This window comes from Eschscholzia californica, unplaced genomic scaffold (genome assembly GCF_041429995.1).
Source record: "Eschscholzia californica isolate CP2 unplaced genomic scaffold, dmEscCali1.0.p SCAF_4, whole genome shotgun sequence".
In the NCBI taxonomy this organism is placed as follows: domain Eukaryota; kingdom Viridiplantae; phylum Streptophyta; class Magnoliopsida; order Ranunculales; family Papaveraceae; genus Eschscholzia; species Eschscholzia californica.
This window is the reverse complement of record NW_028238461.1, coordinates 9,372,660-9,385,771: the sequence shown is the minus strand read 5'-3', so window position 1 is coordinate 9,385,771 and position 13,112 is coordinate 9,372,660. Positions and strand designations below refer to the sequence as shown.

The 13,112-nt window shown below is 32.9% G+C and overlaps 2 protein-coding genes across 2 annotated transcripts; one reads left to right on the top strand and one right to left on the bottom strand.

The window, feature by feature from the left end:
* Positions 1–1,601: 1,601 nt before the first annotated feature.
* Positions 1,602–4,723, top strand: LOC147542406 (protein TIFY 9-like). Its single transcript, XM_086633291.1, has 6 exons — positions 1,602–1,911; positions 2,009–2,159; positions 2,288–2,393; positions 2,499–2,622; positions 2,737–2,794; positions 4,403–4,723. Exons 1-6 carry the CDS (start codon positions 1,818–1,820, stop codon positions 4,473–4,475), a joined length of 606 nt encoding a protein of 201 aa, XP_086489417.1. The 5' UTR covers positions 1,602–1,817; the 3' UTR covers positions 4,476–4,723.
* A 2,186-nt stretch (positions 4,724–6,909) lies between these two features.
* On the bottom strand, positions 6,910–8,126 carry LOC147542405 (Sterile alpha motif (SAM) domain-containing protein). Its single transcript, XM_086633290.1, has one exon. It carries the CDS (start codon positions 8,027–8,029, stop codon positions 7,061–7,063), a length of 969 nt encoding a protein of 322 aa, XP_086489416.1. The 5' UTR covers positions 8,030–8,126; the 3' UTR covers positions 6,910–7,060.
* Between the last annotated feature and the right edge of the window lie 4,986 nt (positions 8,127–13,112).

The following is a 13,112-nucleotide window of genomic DNA, read 5'->3' as shown; positions in this document are numbered from 1 at the left end:
TTATACATTTCATAGTGACATTCTCAGTTATGGGTGGGATTTTGGCCTGGAAATCCGGAACCCGCTCACGACCGTCCAAGTCCGAAAGGCCCGTGCCCATCCGATGCCCAAATCGGTCCATACTGGCCCGACCAGAAGAGCTTAAGCGGACGGACGCGGGCATAGGTTCTTACCCGATGACCCGACCGAGTCCGCCCGCTTATATAGTCTGCCCGACCGAACCCGCCCGTTTATCCTACCCGTTATACTCGCATGCCTATATGATTGATTTTAAGCCTTTAGATTTGTAGGGTTAGCTACAACCATTAGATTTCAAGAGTAAAAATACATATCCCGAGAAATCACTTTTCTTAATATTATCTCTGCCTTTCTACTTCTAGTCTCTCTCTCCTCCAAAATCTCAATATCTCATCAGTAACCCTATAATCCACAATACACTGATCGTAATCCATGAGAAGAAGAATAAAACCCATCGTAATCAACGAGAAATCTCAATGATTATTTTTTAATTTTGTATTCATTTACTTTTTAAAAATTGTTAAGTGAGAGTTTAGAAAGTTTTATTTAGCTACTAAACAGTTTTAATTTCGAATAAAAATTTCTTTATTTGTTCATTAGTACCGGCTCCCGACCGATACCCGGTTTACTCGACTATCAAAACGGTCACGGACGGACACTTTGTTGGAGAAAAATCTGAAATGGACACTTAGGACTTCTGTCCGTTTCGCCCGGAACGGTTGAGTTAGTGTCTGTTTCCCGCCCGTTCGGATCGATTCCCACCCCTATTCTCAACCAACGCGGCTACCACAAACTTGTGAATCACGTTGACGACAATGGAAATGAAAATGATCGATCTTATACACATTTGAATTATATAAAAAGAAAGATGTAAACTCTATGCCAAAAGAACGAGAGCGATTTAGGATTTGAAAAAAATCACAACAACTTACGTTCATAACAATTTTAGAAAAAGAGTGAGAATATATATGCAAATATACATACAGAGAGAAAGAGAGAAATGGAAGAAAATATATAAGAATAATATGGAGAAAAAATGACTAACAAATTTTGAGCATAATGCGAGTCAAAACAATTGTAGAATGGAAGAAAGTTAAAATCAAAACTGATTTGAAAATGGTATTCAAAAAAGAATTTGTTAGTGTAGGGACTTGAACCTCGGTTCTTACGGGTGCGCAATTTGGTTCCAATTCAACGGACTATTATGCGTTACTTAAAAGATGAGATGTTCTCTTCGTCACAGTACTTCTATTTGACATGAAAGAATGGTCTGTGGGGCACGTTCTCTCAGAGGCCCCATGTAGATATGATCATAGAATGCATAGTTTATTGCATTTGAGATATTAAAGATGTAAATAATGTAATGAGATGGTCTTTAGACTTTTTATTTCTGAACTTCCGGCCAGTAATTCGGTTGGACTTTAAGTCCATTAATTTTAAAATTTAATTCGACAGTTATCACATCTTTGATGTATCATATTATTGTAATAACTTTGACAGTCACTTTCCACCAAAAAAAAATAATAATAATAATAATCTCTGAACGACACTCGATCACACTTCGAAGCCACCCCCGCAAACTAAACCAACGATTGGACTGGTGTGAAGGATTTTGTTCGGGAAAAGATAAGGGTATGTCGGTAATTCTAATTTCTGATATCAAAAGCCTCGTGATCTCTCTCTCTCTCTCTCTAGTTTTTATCAGTCAACCTCCTGATCTTCTTATATATGAAAGTACACAAAATAAAACCCCCAAAAACAAAAAGTAGTAGCGAGAGAGAAAGAAGAAATCAAAAAACATGAGTGGAGAAGGAGCATCAGTTGAGCTTGATTTCTTTGGAATCGAGAAAGGAACCTCCAAATCTCAGTTTCAAAAACTCATTCAACAACGATGTATACTTTTTTTTTCCAAGATCTCATCATTCTCATTTCTATATTTCATTCTCGTGATATTTTTGACCTAAATCTTGTTTTATTTCATTTTTTATAGCTGTTTCAAAGATTAATCCTCAAATTCTGAAAACTGTAATCAATTCCGGATCTCCGGTTGCTAATTCCGATGGAACTTCACCGGAAAACAACGAGTCCAAATCCAAAGTGAATCATCAGAACGGTCTTCCTGTTTTTAATCATGTATTCAGGTTTATCTCATCAAATCTTTTTAATTAATTTCTCATCTCAATTGAAATTCATTATCGATTATGATCTTCTTCTTCTTCTTCTTGTTCTTATTTGAACTGTAATTGACTGAAATAAGTTTTTTTTCTAGGGCTCCGTCTTCTGAGAGTTCAACACCAGGAACAACAGCAACTACATCTCCGTTCACGATTTTCTATAATGGAACTGTTTCTGTCTTTGAAATTCCTCATGATAAGGTTAATTTTATTCTTTGATTTTGATTTTGATTATCTTTCATAATGAGACTCTAAAGTTATTGAATCGGTTGATGACTCGGTTGTTGAATCAATTTTTTTTATTAGGCGGAGATGATAATGAAACTTGCAGAAGAAGGAAACACAAAAGTTGTTGAATCGGTTGATATGAAATTGATTCCTTCTTCATCTTCAAGCAACGCTCCCAAAATACTTGAGAAACTTAACGGAGGTTAGTTCTTCTACTTTACTGTTTTAAAATTAGATTAACGGCGTTACTCTCTTTAGTATTAATAAGAAGTAAAGTTAACGGCAGATTTCTAACTGGTTTGTTTTTTGGTTTCAGACTTGCCGATTGCTCGAAAGAAATCACTTCAGAGGTTTCTTGAGAAACGCAAAGAGAGGTAAAAACTGAAACTAGTAGTGCAGTAACTATTTTGATTTCAATTTAGAGTAAAACCTATCACGGGAAATAACTGAACTTGTGAAAGAGAAAACGTCTCTTTTTTTTCACTCTCTTTTTTGACTTCTTCATCCACCGAAAAAAAACTAATTTAAGCACGTGTTAGAAATGAATATGGATCTTGTGCAGAGGCACTTTTAAAATTTGAATTATTTCAATTTGGCCCCCAATTGGCAAATTTGACCCTTATATTTGCCAACATTCCAATTTAGTCTGTAATATCACGATTCCGTTAATCAAACTTAACCGTCATCATCTATTCCCTTCTTTCCAATTATCACCATCACAAACTGTAGTCATCATCATTATCACTCTCTCTAACTTCAATCTGATGAAGCTTCAGATTTGAAGTGAAGCTCCAATTGAAGCTAAGAGAGAGATGATGATGGTGATAGTGGTAGTGGTAGTGATGATGGTGGTAATAATGTAGTGGGTGGTGATAACGTAGTGTGGTTGGTGATGGTCTTGGTGGTAAGAGGAAGAAGAAGAAGAAGAGAAAAATTCGTTGAAAGTTGCCGACAATGGCAGGCCGGTCATTGCTTGCGGAAAGAGGAAGGGAATGAGAATAATAGTGCTAAGACAAAATGTAAAAATGAAAAAGTAATGACTGTTAAGTTTGACTAGCGGAATCGTGGTTTTAGTGTCTAATTGAAATGCTGGTTAAATATATAGGCCACTTGATGATGGGAGCCAAATTGGAATTAACCTTATAAATTTTCCTAAATAGTTTATATTGAAAGCTTCTATAAAATTTCTTAAGTAGCTTACGTTGAACACTTGATGATATCGGATAACATTTTTCTAGTAAAAATAGTATATTATCTTTCTAACATTGCATTATGTACATCTCCTACCTTCCATCACTAGTTCGAACATATTACAAGGATAAAATATGTTCATACTTGTCAGAGATCAACATGAAACGTCGATATACTGCCTGCCCTAAAGGCCATTTGTTGTCTGCCAAATAAGTTTTTTTTTTTTTTGTTAAAAGGCCAAATAAGTTATTATTAGATATACTATATACTACTGCATACAACTTTATTTAGTCCTTTGAAGTATATGAGATAAATCTTGAAATTAAACTACTTTAATTTCAAATAAATCTTTATGTGAATTACACTCAATTAACTTAAATAACTCATGAGCATTTTGTTTTATTCATTTTTTATTTCGCCTGCATCTTTAATCGAGTCCAACCGCCCTCTGGACAACTTGAGATTGGACTTTGGTAAAATCAATAAAGTATTAGGCTTTTGAATATCTGAAGTTGATTTATTTTAAGTTCATTTGGTTGTGGAAGGATAAGAAGGGGGACCTCTATTTGTATATGCAATGTTAAAAACGTGCTTGAAATTCCTTCCAAATTGCCAAGTTAGGAAGATTTGGTTGCCCTAGTTGGCTGGTAATTGTCATTTTCAGTAACCTATCATGTTCCTCTATTAGTTTTTCACATTGTGGTGCTTAGAATTCTTCATTACCTAAAATAATTCATAATAGGTGTTATAAAACTTCAGTGGTCTAAAAACGTCTCGATTTCGGATTGTAGGTTGGCTACAGCAGCACCATATGCCAATGGAGGAGGGTCTGAATCTGGTATGGAGAAGAAGCAAGAGAACTAGTGGTAACAAAGAGTACTAGAACACTGAATTAAGAGGCATATAAGTGCGCGATTAAAAGGTGTTTTTATTGTGTTTAAAAGTATGTTAATTCATATATTAGAATTATGTATTTCGGTAACAAAGCCCTTGTGGCGAAACAATTGACAGTTAAATTTATATATTTTTATTACGAAGCAAGATTATAGTCTGATTAAGACTATGATGTAACATTACACGCTTGAAATATGTATGTCTATTGTTTTTCCAAATTTATAATTCTTTATTTCCTTTATTGTTGTTATAAATCAATGGGTGTCACTTTCTATTCATTTAGTTTCTATAGAAGAAATCCATGCCACTACATTGTTATCCACCTTTATTAGACTCTTGTATAGATGAGCTTCTAATTTTCTTTAACCACATAATATGATATCTATAAGAAAAATTTACAAAAGAATATTTTATCCGGTATGTGGTTAAGTAATATCAGATCCACTTATATAATCTCATCGAATAAAAGATCCACTTATATAAGTTGAAAAGAGAAAAGAAAAAAAACTAGGGCATACGATCTCTCCATCATCTCTATCAACATACATCTCTATCAACATAAATCTCTATCAACATATATGAAGTGTTGATTCATTGTTAACGGGGGTAAGGTTTTTCCAATATTCTGAAAAGTGAGGAGGAAATGAGCACAAGAAAACCAGGTACCAGATCATTGAACAGAGCATTTCAGCTCCTGGGATCAGAATAAGGGAGCCGCTAAAACACCCCTTAAAAATGTTGTTAACCCCCTGGTGGTGGAGATTGACCAAGGTCAATCTTTTTTTACCACAAATCACCCGCCGAAATTGTTGTATACAGATTGACCCATCCGAATTACGGTTCGGATTCGGACCAGTCTGATAGGTTTCGGATTGACTAGTCTGAGCCCTTGCTCTGGGTTTCAGACTGACCAGTCCGATAGGTTTCGGATTGACCAGTCCGATAGGTTTCGGATTGACCAGTCCGATAGGTTTCGGATTGACCAGTCCGATATGCAAAACTCAGGAAGCAGATAACTAAAGAGACTTCTGCACTTAACAGATATAAATGTATCAGAGAGGCAAAAGCAAAGATTATCTTCTTATTCAGTGTAATTATGCACTGAACAAAGATAGAGAGAGTACTTCACAGATTAGACATAACATAGCAGTGTCAAATGTCGGGTTAGCTGCACTAAAAGCAAAACAAGAAGTAAAAGTAAACTAGGTTGTACATGGGGAGGGGAACGGGATCGGCTAGCCCATGATCCCAACCCCCTGTAATGCGGTCTGCTTGGGATCGTATTAGGATTTCGATCGTCTATGCTTCAACCATGTATATATAAACATATTACATACATTATATATAAAATTGACTTAGGAGATCCGCATGGGATAGGCTCGGTGCCTGATCTACCCACCCATTTCCAAACCGATTCACGAGTTACTTGGGTGGATAGGGTGTTCCACGCTGCATAGTGGACTAGTACAAAAACCAACTGAAATACTCTAAAAGGAGACCACAAACTAGGTCCAAGTCACTGTATAATCGCATCTCGACAACTAATAGCAACTATCTCTTCACAAAACAGGAAATCAGATATTACACCTCTTATGGGTGGTTTAACAGAGTATGTGGCAATTTTTTTTGGAAGATTTTGAATTAATATAAAGGGAAAATGACTTTTTTGTTAGGTACACTTTCTCTTTGGGGTGATCTAACTCTTGCTTGCTTTTGGTTAAAAGACGAGATTCTTAAAGATAGCTTGTTATAATGAAGTGAGACACTTGACCATTTAATCCGCGGAAAAAAAATTGTATAGAGTATTTGCATTCTATTCATGAGTATATGAAAAGTATGATATAATCGGTAAGCAAGTCAAACAGCAAGGAAACAAGAATTGTAGCTACTCGAAGCCATAAGAGAAGCCACTCAACAAACAATAAGACATATCAATCACTTAAAGATGGATATTTTTGTCAGCTAAGCATCATATCAAAATTGATACTGCAACAAACAGCGCATTGATAAAACGGTACGAAAAGCATGATAGATCACAAGAAGGTTTACCCGTAAGGGGCTACGATCATTAAAACAAAATTCACCATTTCCATTTCATCGATTCTCTAATGTACTATAGAGTGTGTTTTTCCTATAATTAGCAAATCTGGTACAAGATATACATTAAGGAAATGGATGAGATAGTCCGACATCGCTTGGGAGAGCATAAACCTAGGCTATAGGTGTGTGCTCAAGCTTAGTAAGGCCTTTAGAGTGGGCTAACGCCTTCGCCGGGAACAAAACCTCGCACCTGTTGGGCTTGGTTCCGGGTGTCAAAACCGAGTACCATATCGGTAACTACTAAGGCCTTGGGGCGTTACAACGACATTCGATGTTTAAAGCTACATATAGAAATGGTAAAGATAAAAAAACATTATTTGATGATGAACACAATAGAAACCAGAACAAGGTTGTGTAATCAAACTCTCTCAGACATGAATTTATTCCTTCCATGGCTGACTGTTTTATGCAATTACATTTATCACTATAACATAATAACATATAGTTCGAAAAACTTACAAAAATCCCTTAGCAAGCTTTTGAATAGCACAAAACAATTTTCGCCTCGAGCCAACTGCATTTATCCCCATATCTCTAAGATCATCCAATGTCAAAAGTGGCAATACTTCTTCATCCACTTCATGTATCTCAAAAACAGGAACGTATTGACCTAACCCTAATCCATTCAACCAAGTTTGAACTCCTTCTTCAAGTGACCTACATCTTCCTCTTTCTCTAACACCATTTTTATCTGAACTAGTCCCACACCTACTATGAGAAAGTGAAACCCTAGTTCGAATAGGTCTCTTTTGCCCTAAAAATGTTCCTTCTCTCTCATTATTCCCTTTATCTGAATTATGCCCTAATTCAGTTCCAGTATTTTCTAGAGAAAGATCAGGACTATGTTCTTTCAAAGGGGGGCTTTCAGAACCCACTGGATCAAAATCTCTATACCATTCATTTCCATCATTCCCACCACCACTGAATTTCTCATCCCCTTCTCCAATTTCTCCACCTTCATCAACCTTATTAGAAACCCAATTCGTTCTTACCCTTTTTGTTCCTCCAGCAAAAGACCCACCTCTCTTTCTTCTTCGATTCCCAGTTCCTACTAACTCCAAATGATTACCCACACCGGATTGATTTTTATCTTCTGAATCTAGGGTTTCATTACCATTACCATCGCTACCACCACCGTTGCTCAAATTCAATAAAGGTCGAGTCTTTGAAGAAGATTTACCAGATAAAACATAATCCCTCTGATTATGTCTGAATTTGGGATCATTCAATTGCTTGGTTCGTCGATTGATGAAGGTTTCATAGGAGAGAGTTGCTGGTTGATGGCCGATTTCACCTAATCGGACACTGGGACGACGTTGTCTCTTTGAAGTAACTAAATTTGGAAGTGGGTTTTCAGGTGGAAGAGAATCGACGTTTGTGGCACCGTTAACGGTGGTTTCAAGTGGTTGCGGCAACTCTGCCATTGATCGACGCCAAAGACTATGAGAGGAAACTCTTTACATGTGTGTATGCAAGCGTGTGGTATGAGGTAAATTAGAGAGAGAGAGAAAGTAAAGGGGTGCCCACAATAAAGGCACTCTGGTATCCCAATACACAAATATGCACTTCCATGACCCGAGTTCACAAAATTCACCCAAAATTGTGATACAATTTAGTTTACCGGATAGGATATAGGCATATTCGTATCCGTTGTCTGATAAGTTTTTCGATATTCGATAATTATCGGATGGATCTATTAATATTTGATTTCCGAAAAAAAAAATTTATATTTTTAATTTTTACCATTAGATCTAAATAATAAATCTCAACCATCCATTTTATATGTTATTATTGATAAAATTTATATTTTTATTATTTTTATATATTACTTATCGGATCAGATGTTGGTGTATCCGTATCCGATAAGTAGATATCTGAATCCGAAATTTTAAATAATTTTTTTATGAAATTATATACTGATACGGATCTGATGTCGAATGTTCGGATATCCATTGTCAGGTTTAGATACAAATTCATATCCCATAAAAAAATGCCAACATTTTTTGCCAAAAAAAAAAACAATACGCCAATACTTAAAATAAAATACCGACTCTGAGGATAGATACTACCGTCTTTGTAGTATATTTAATTTTTAAAATTTATGGTTGTCTACTGTGTTGAAGTAATTCTTTTGTTCATGAAAAACATACAAAACGATAAACGAATGTGAAAAAAGAAATACTCAAATTAACAAAAAAAGTGACTTCACCAGCTACAATATTGGGCATTTAAATAGTGAGATGTTAACCCAATGATTTGGGTTGTTGAATCACTGTTAGTTGTTTTCATCTTTTACTTTTCAATTCATCTACAGTTAGTGTTCTAAATACAAAGGGCAAATCCAACTCCAGTCGGACTGAGGTTAAAATTTCAAAATTTTGGTTTAAGCCCGACTGCCCAGACACAGTCGGCTGGGGTGGAGCCCCCCGTCCCAACCGACTACTTCAACCGGCTGAAGGGTCCCTAACATGACCGTTGGGGACTCCCAACGGTGGTCATGTTGGGATGATCTTGGTCATTGGATTATCCAACAGCCGGATCTTCCTTCTCTTTTTTTTGTAAATTAAAAAAAACTTAAAAATAAAATAAAAAACATTAATAATAAAAATACATTAAAACAAACCGACTTTTACATAAATAATCCAGCGATCAAAACACATTACTAATAATTCAGCGATCAAAACACATTACTAATAATCTAACGATCCAAAATATGGTGATTGGACGGTTAGAAAAGATGGAATTTCAAATTCAAATTTTCGACCTCCAGAGAGGCTGAGGCTGGAGCTAAATTTTTTAGGCTGAGCTGAGGCTGAAAATTTTAGGTGAAAAAGTGGTTTTTTCGGCCTAAGACAGACTGGGACTGGATTTGCTCTAAGGTTAGAGTTTGACATCCACTACTCTAAAAGTTTGATCTAAAAACTCAATCGCAATTGGGCTATCTTTTGTTAATTAGAATACATGTGTATTTCTTGTAGAATAGATTTATGGTATAGGTTAAGCCTTAAAAGAGACAATTGATCGGTGGTTAACAATTACATTTTGTAACTCTTTTACTCTTTTGCAGTACGATTCTTTTCCCTATCAGTTCCAGTTTTGCTCTCCTTTACTCTTTATCAACTATTTATTGTAGGGTAAATGACCCTCGCTATGATCAATTACCAATCATCTGGTTGAAGCTAGAAGGTGCTCAAATATATTTCCCGTCCAAAAGGGAAATTACAAAGAGTAAACGAGTGTTATTGTCTCGACTAGTCTAAAATCAATGGACTACGTTTCTTTATTGTATCCGAGTACCAAAAGATGGACAACGAAAACGTTATCGATTGACTGTTATCTCCCACAACAAAAAGACTTCACTTAAACGGTAACTTAACTGCTATGAATGGAAGATAAAGATAACAATTTATAAACTTTAAAATGTATTCTAGTTCAAGAGAAAAGGGCCGACTAAAAATGGAATAGTTAAGGTTAGATTGGAACCCTTTAAAACTCGTAAATAGTCGTAATGTCAATCCTTTGTAATTTTGACAAATAGACTCTTACAAATTTTAAAAGTAGAGACCAAAAACGTAAGTTGGTGAGAACATGGGAGCCAAACCGGAATTAGCTCCCTCCAAAGAACCTGGCAGGTAATCCAAAAACTCCAACTTCCGTCAAGTTACATGCCACATTTCATGACCCCTGGTCCCATTCCTTTGTAATCTACGTCCATGACAAAACTTCTGACTCACTAAGGTGGGGGTAGTGGATAGGGATTTAGGAGGACATTCGTGGACAAAATGTCTCGTAGACATTTCGAGACATTTTAAGACATTTGTCTGTAGACAAAATGTCTTTATAGACATTTTAAGACATTTGATTCATGAACAAAAAGTCTTTATGGACATTTCAAGACATTTGGTTTATAGACAAAATGTTTTGGAGACATTTCAAGATATTGAATCCATAGACAAAATGTGTAGTGGATATTATTATTATTATATTATTATTATTATTATTATTAATATTATTATTATTATTATTATTATTATTATTATTATTATTATTATTATTATTATCTCATCATGGATGACAATTGGTAGGCATTTATTATTTTAGTATTATTATTATTGTCTAACCATACAAAATAATATATTTGAACTCATATTTTAAAAATATATTTTTCGAGTTTTGTGGACGTCTGTGGATATCTGAGGACATTTATGGACAATTGGTGGACATTTATTTATTTAATTTTATCATTATCGTTTAATCATATGAAATAAAAATAATTGTACCATTATTTCGAAAATATATTTTTCGACTTTGGTAGCCATCCGTAGATATCTGTGAACATTGATGGACAATTGGTAAATATGTATTATTTTATATAGTATACTAATATATATAATATGATAATAATATAATATAGTAATATGATAATAATATCATTATTACTATAATATAATATAATAATATAATAATATAATAATACAATAATATAGTAACATATAATAAGATAATAATAATATAACATAGTAATATAATAAGATAATATTATAAAATATAATAATAATAATACAATAATATAATAATATAATAATAATAATACAATAATATAATAATATAATAATATAATAATAATAATACAATAATATAATAATATAATAATAATAATAATACAATAATCTATTATATAAAACAGAAGGGAAAACGGTGACTGGGACAAACATCCTTATTTAATTATGCATATTGTCTAGAAGCCCTTCTCAAAATTTAAAATATAGTCCTTCGTAGAAATAAAGTTACCTACTTAAAAAACAATAATCGTTTCATTCTTAGAAATAAAAATTCTAATGTAAGAAAAAAAGAAACAGAATAAATTTCAAGGGTTAAAAAAAGAAATAAAAATCTCTCTCTCTCTCAATAAAATAATAACTAATTTAAGAGAAAATAAACAAAAAAAAATAATACAAAAAAATAATACAAAAAAATAATAACTAATAAAAATCTCTCTCTCTCAATAAAATAATAACTAATTAAAATCTCTCTCAAGTGTCCGTGCCCTAGGGAAAACGATGATTGGGACAAACATCCTTATTTAATTATGCATATTGTCTAGAAGCCTTTCTCAAAATTTAAAATATAGTCCTTCGTAGAAATAAAGTTACCTACTTAAAAAATAATAATCGTTTCATTCTTAGAAATAAAAATTCTAATGTAAGAAAAAAAGAAACAGAATAAATTTCAAGGGTTAAAAAAAGAAATAAAAATCTCTCTCTCTCTCTCAATAAAATAATAACTAATTTAAGAGAAAATAAACAAAAAAAAAAAATAATACAAAAAAATAATAACTAATAAAAATCTCTCTCTCTCAATAAAATAATAACTAATTAAAATCTCTCTCAAGTGTCTGTGCCCTAGGGCACGGGATATACCCTTAAATAATAACTAATTAAAATGTATAATAGTTATTTTCCTTCTTAGTAAGAAAATAACTAATTTAAGAAAAAAAAGAAACAAAATAAATTTTAAGGGTTAAAAAAAATTAAAATCTCTCTTTCTCAATAAAATAATAATTAATAAAAATCTCTCAATAAAATATAACAATAAATTCTGTAATATTTGATTGATACAAGTGTCCGTGCCCTAGGGCACGGGATATACCCTAGTATAGTAATATAAGAAAATAATGTAATAATAATAGGATAATAATAATATAATATAGTAATATGATAATAATATCATTATTACTATAATATAATAATAATAATATAATATAGTAATAATATAATATAGTAATAATATAATATAATAATAATACAATAATATAGTAACATATAATAAGATAATAATAATATAGTATAATAATATAATAATAAGATAATATTATAATAATATAATAATAGTATAATATAGTAATGGCAATAATATCATTATTACTATAATAAAGTATTATAATAATTAATATTTTTATATATTATTTATTATAAATTATTTAATCTAATTTGATAATAATAATTATTTTTATATTTCTTAATGAAATGTCCACAAGTGTCTTCCATATTTTGAGAGACATTTTCTCTCCAAAAGCTCTCCAAATTTACACTAAAATGTCCTCACATGTCTCCAAAACCAATTTGTCTTGAAATGTCCTTAATTTCGTGTCTCTAACGAATACCACAGACATTTCAGGACATTTGAAATGTCTCAAACGAATAACACGAACATTTAGAGACATTTTAAATGTCCCCAACCAATAACACAGACATTTGGGGACATTTAAAATGTCCCCAACCAATAACATAGGATTTGGAGGGACATGGCAATGTCCCTCCAAATCCCCAACCACTACCCCCCCTTAATTTACTTCTGACCGTCGATTTTATTTCATTCTAGAAAGTGGGCTTATGGCCCATGTCCTTGTAATCTAAAATGTAAATTTGCCCTTAAGTATTTTGTAGAAGGCAATATGAAGTATCAATCCAAAAAAGTTTATCTTAGTGTGAAACCAATCCAAGTAAA

Excerpts from the sequence above, each read along its gene's own strand:
- LOC147542406 (XM_086633291.1), top strand. The coding sequence starts at position 1,818 with ATGAGTGGAGAAGGAGCATCAGTTGAGCTTGATTTCTTTGGAATCGAG. Across the intron at positions 1,912-2,008 it reads AAAACTCATTCAACAACGAT|CTGTTTCAAAGATTAATCCT; the intron begins GTATACTTTTTT and ends CATTTTTTATAG. Across the intron at positions 2,394-2,498 it reads TTGAAATTCCTCATGATAAG|GCGGAGATGATAATGAAACT; the intron begins GTTAATTTTATT and ends TTTTTTTATTAG.
- LOC147542405 (XM_086633290.1), bottom strand. The coding sequence starts at position 8,029 with ATGGCAGAGTTGCCGCAACCACTTGAAACCACCGTTAACGGTGCCACA.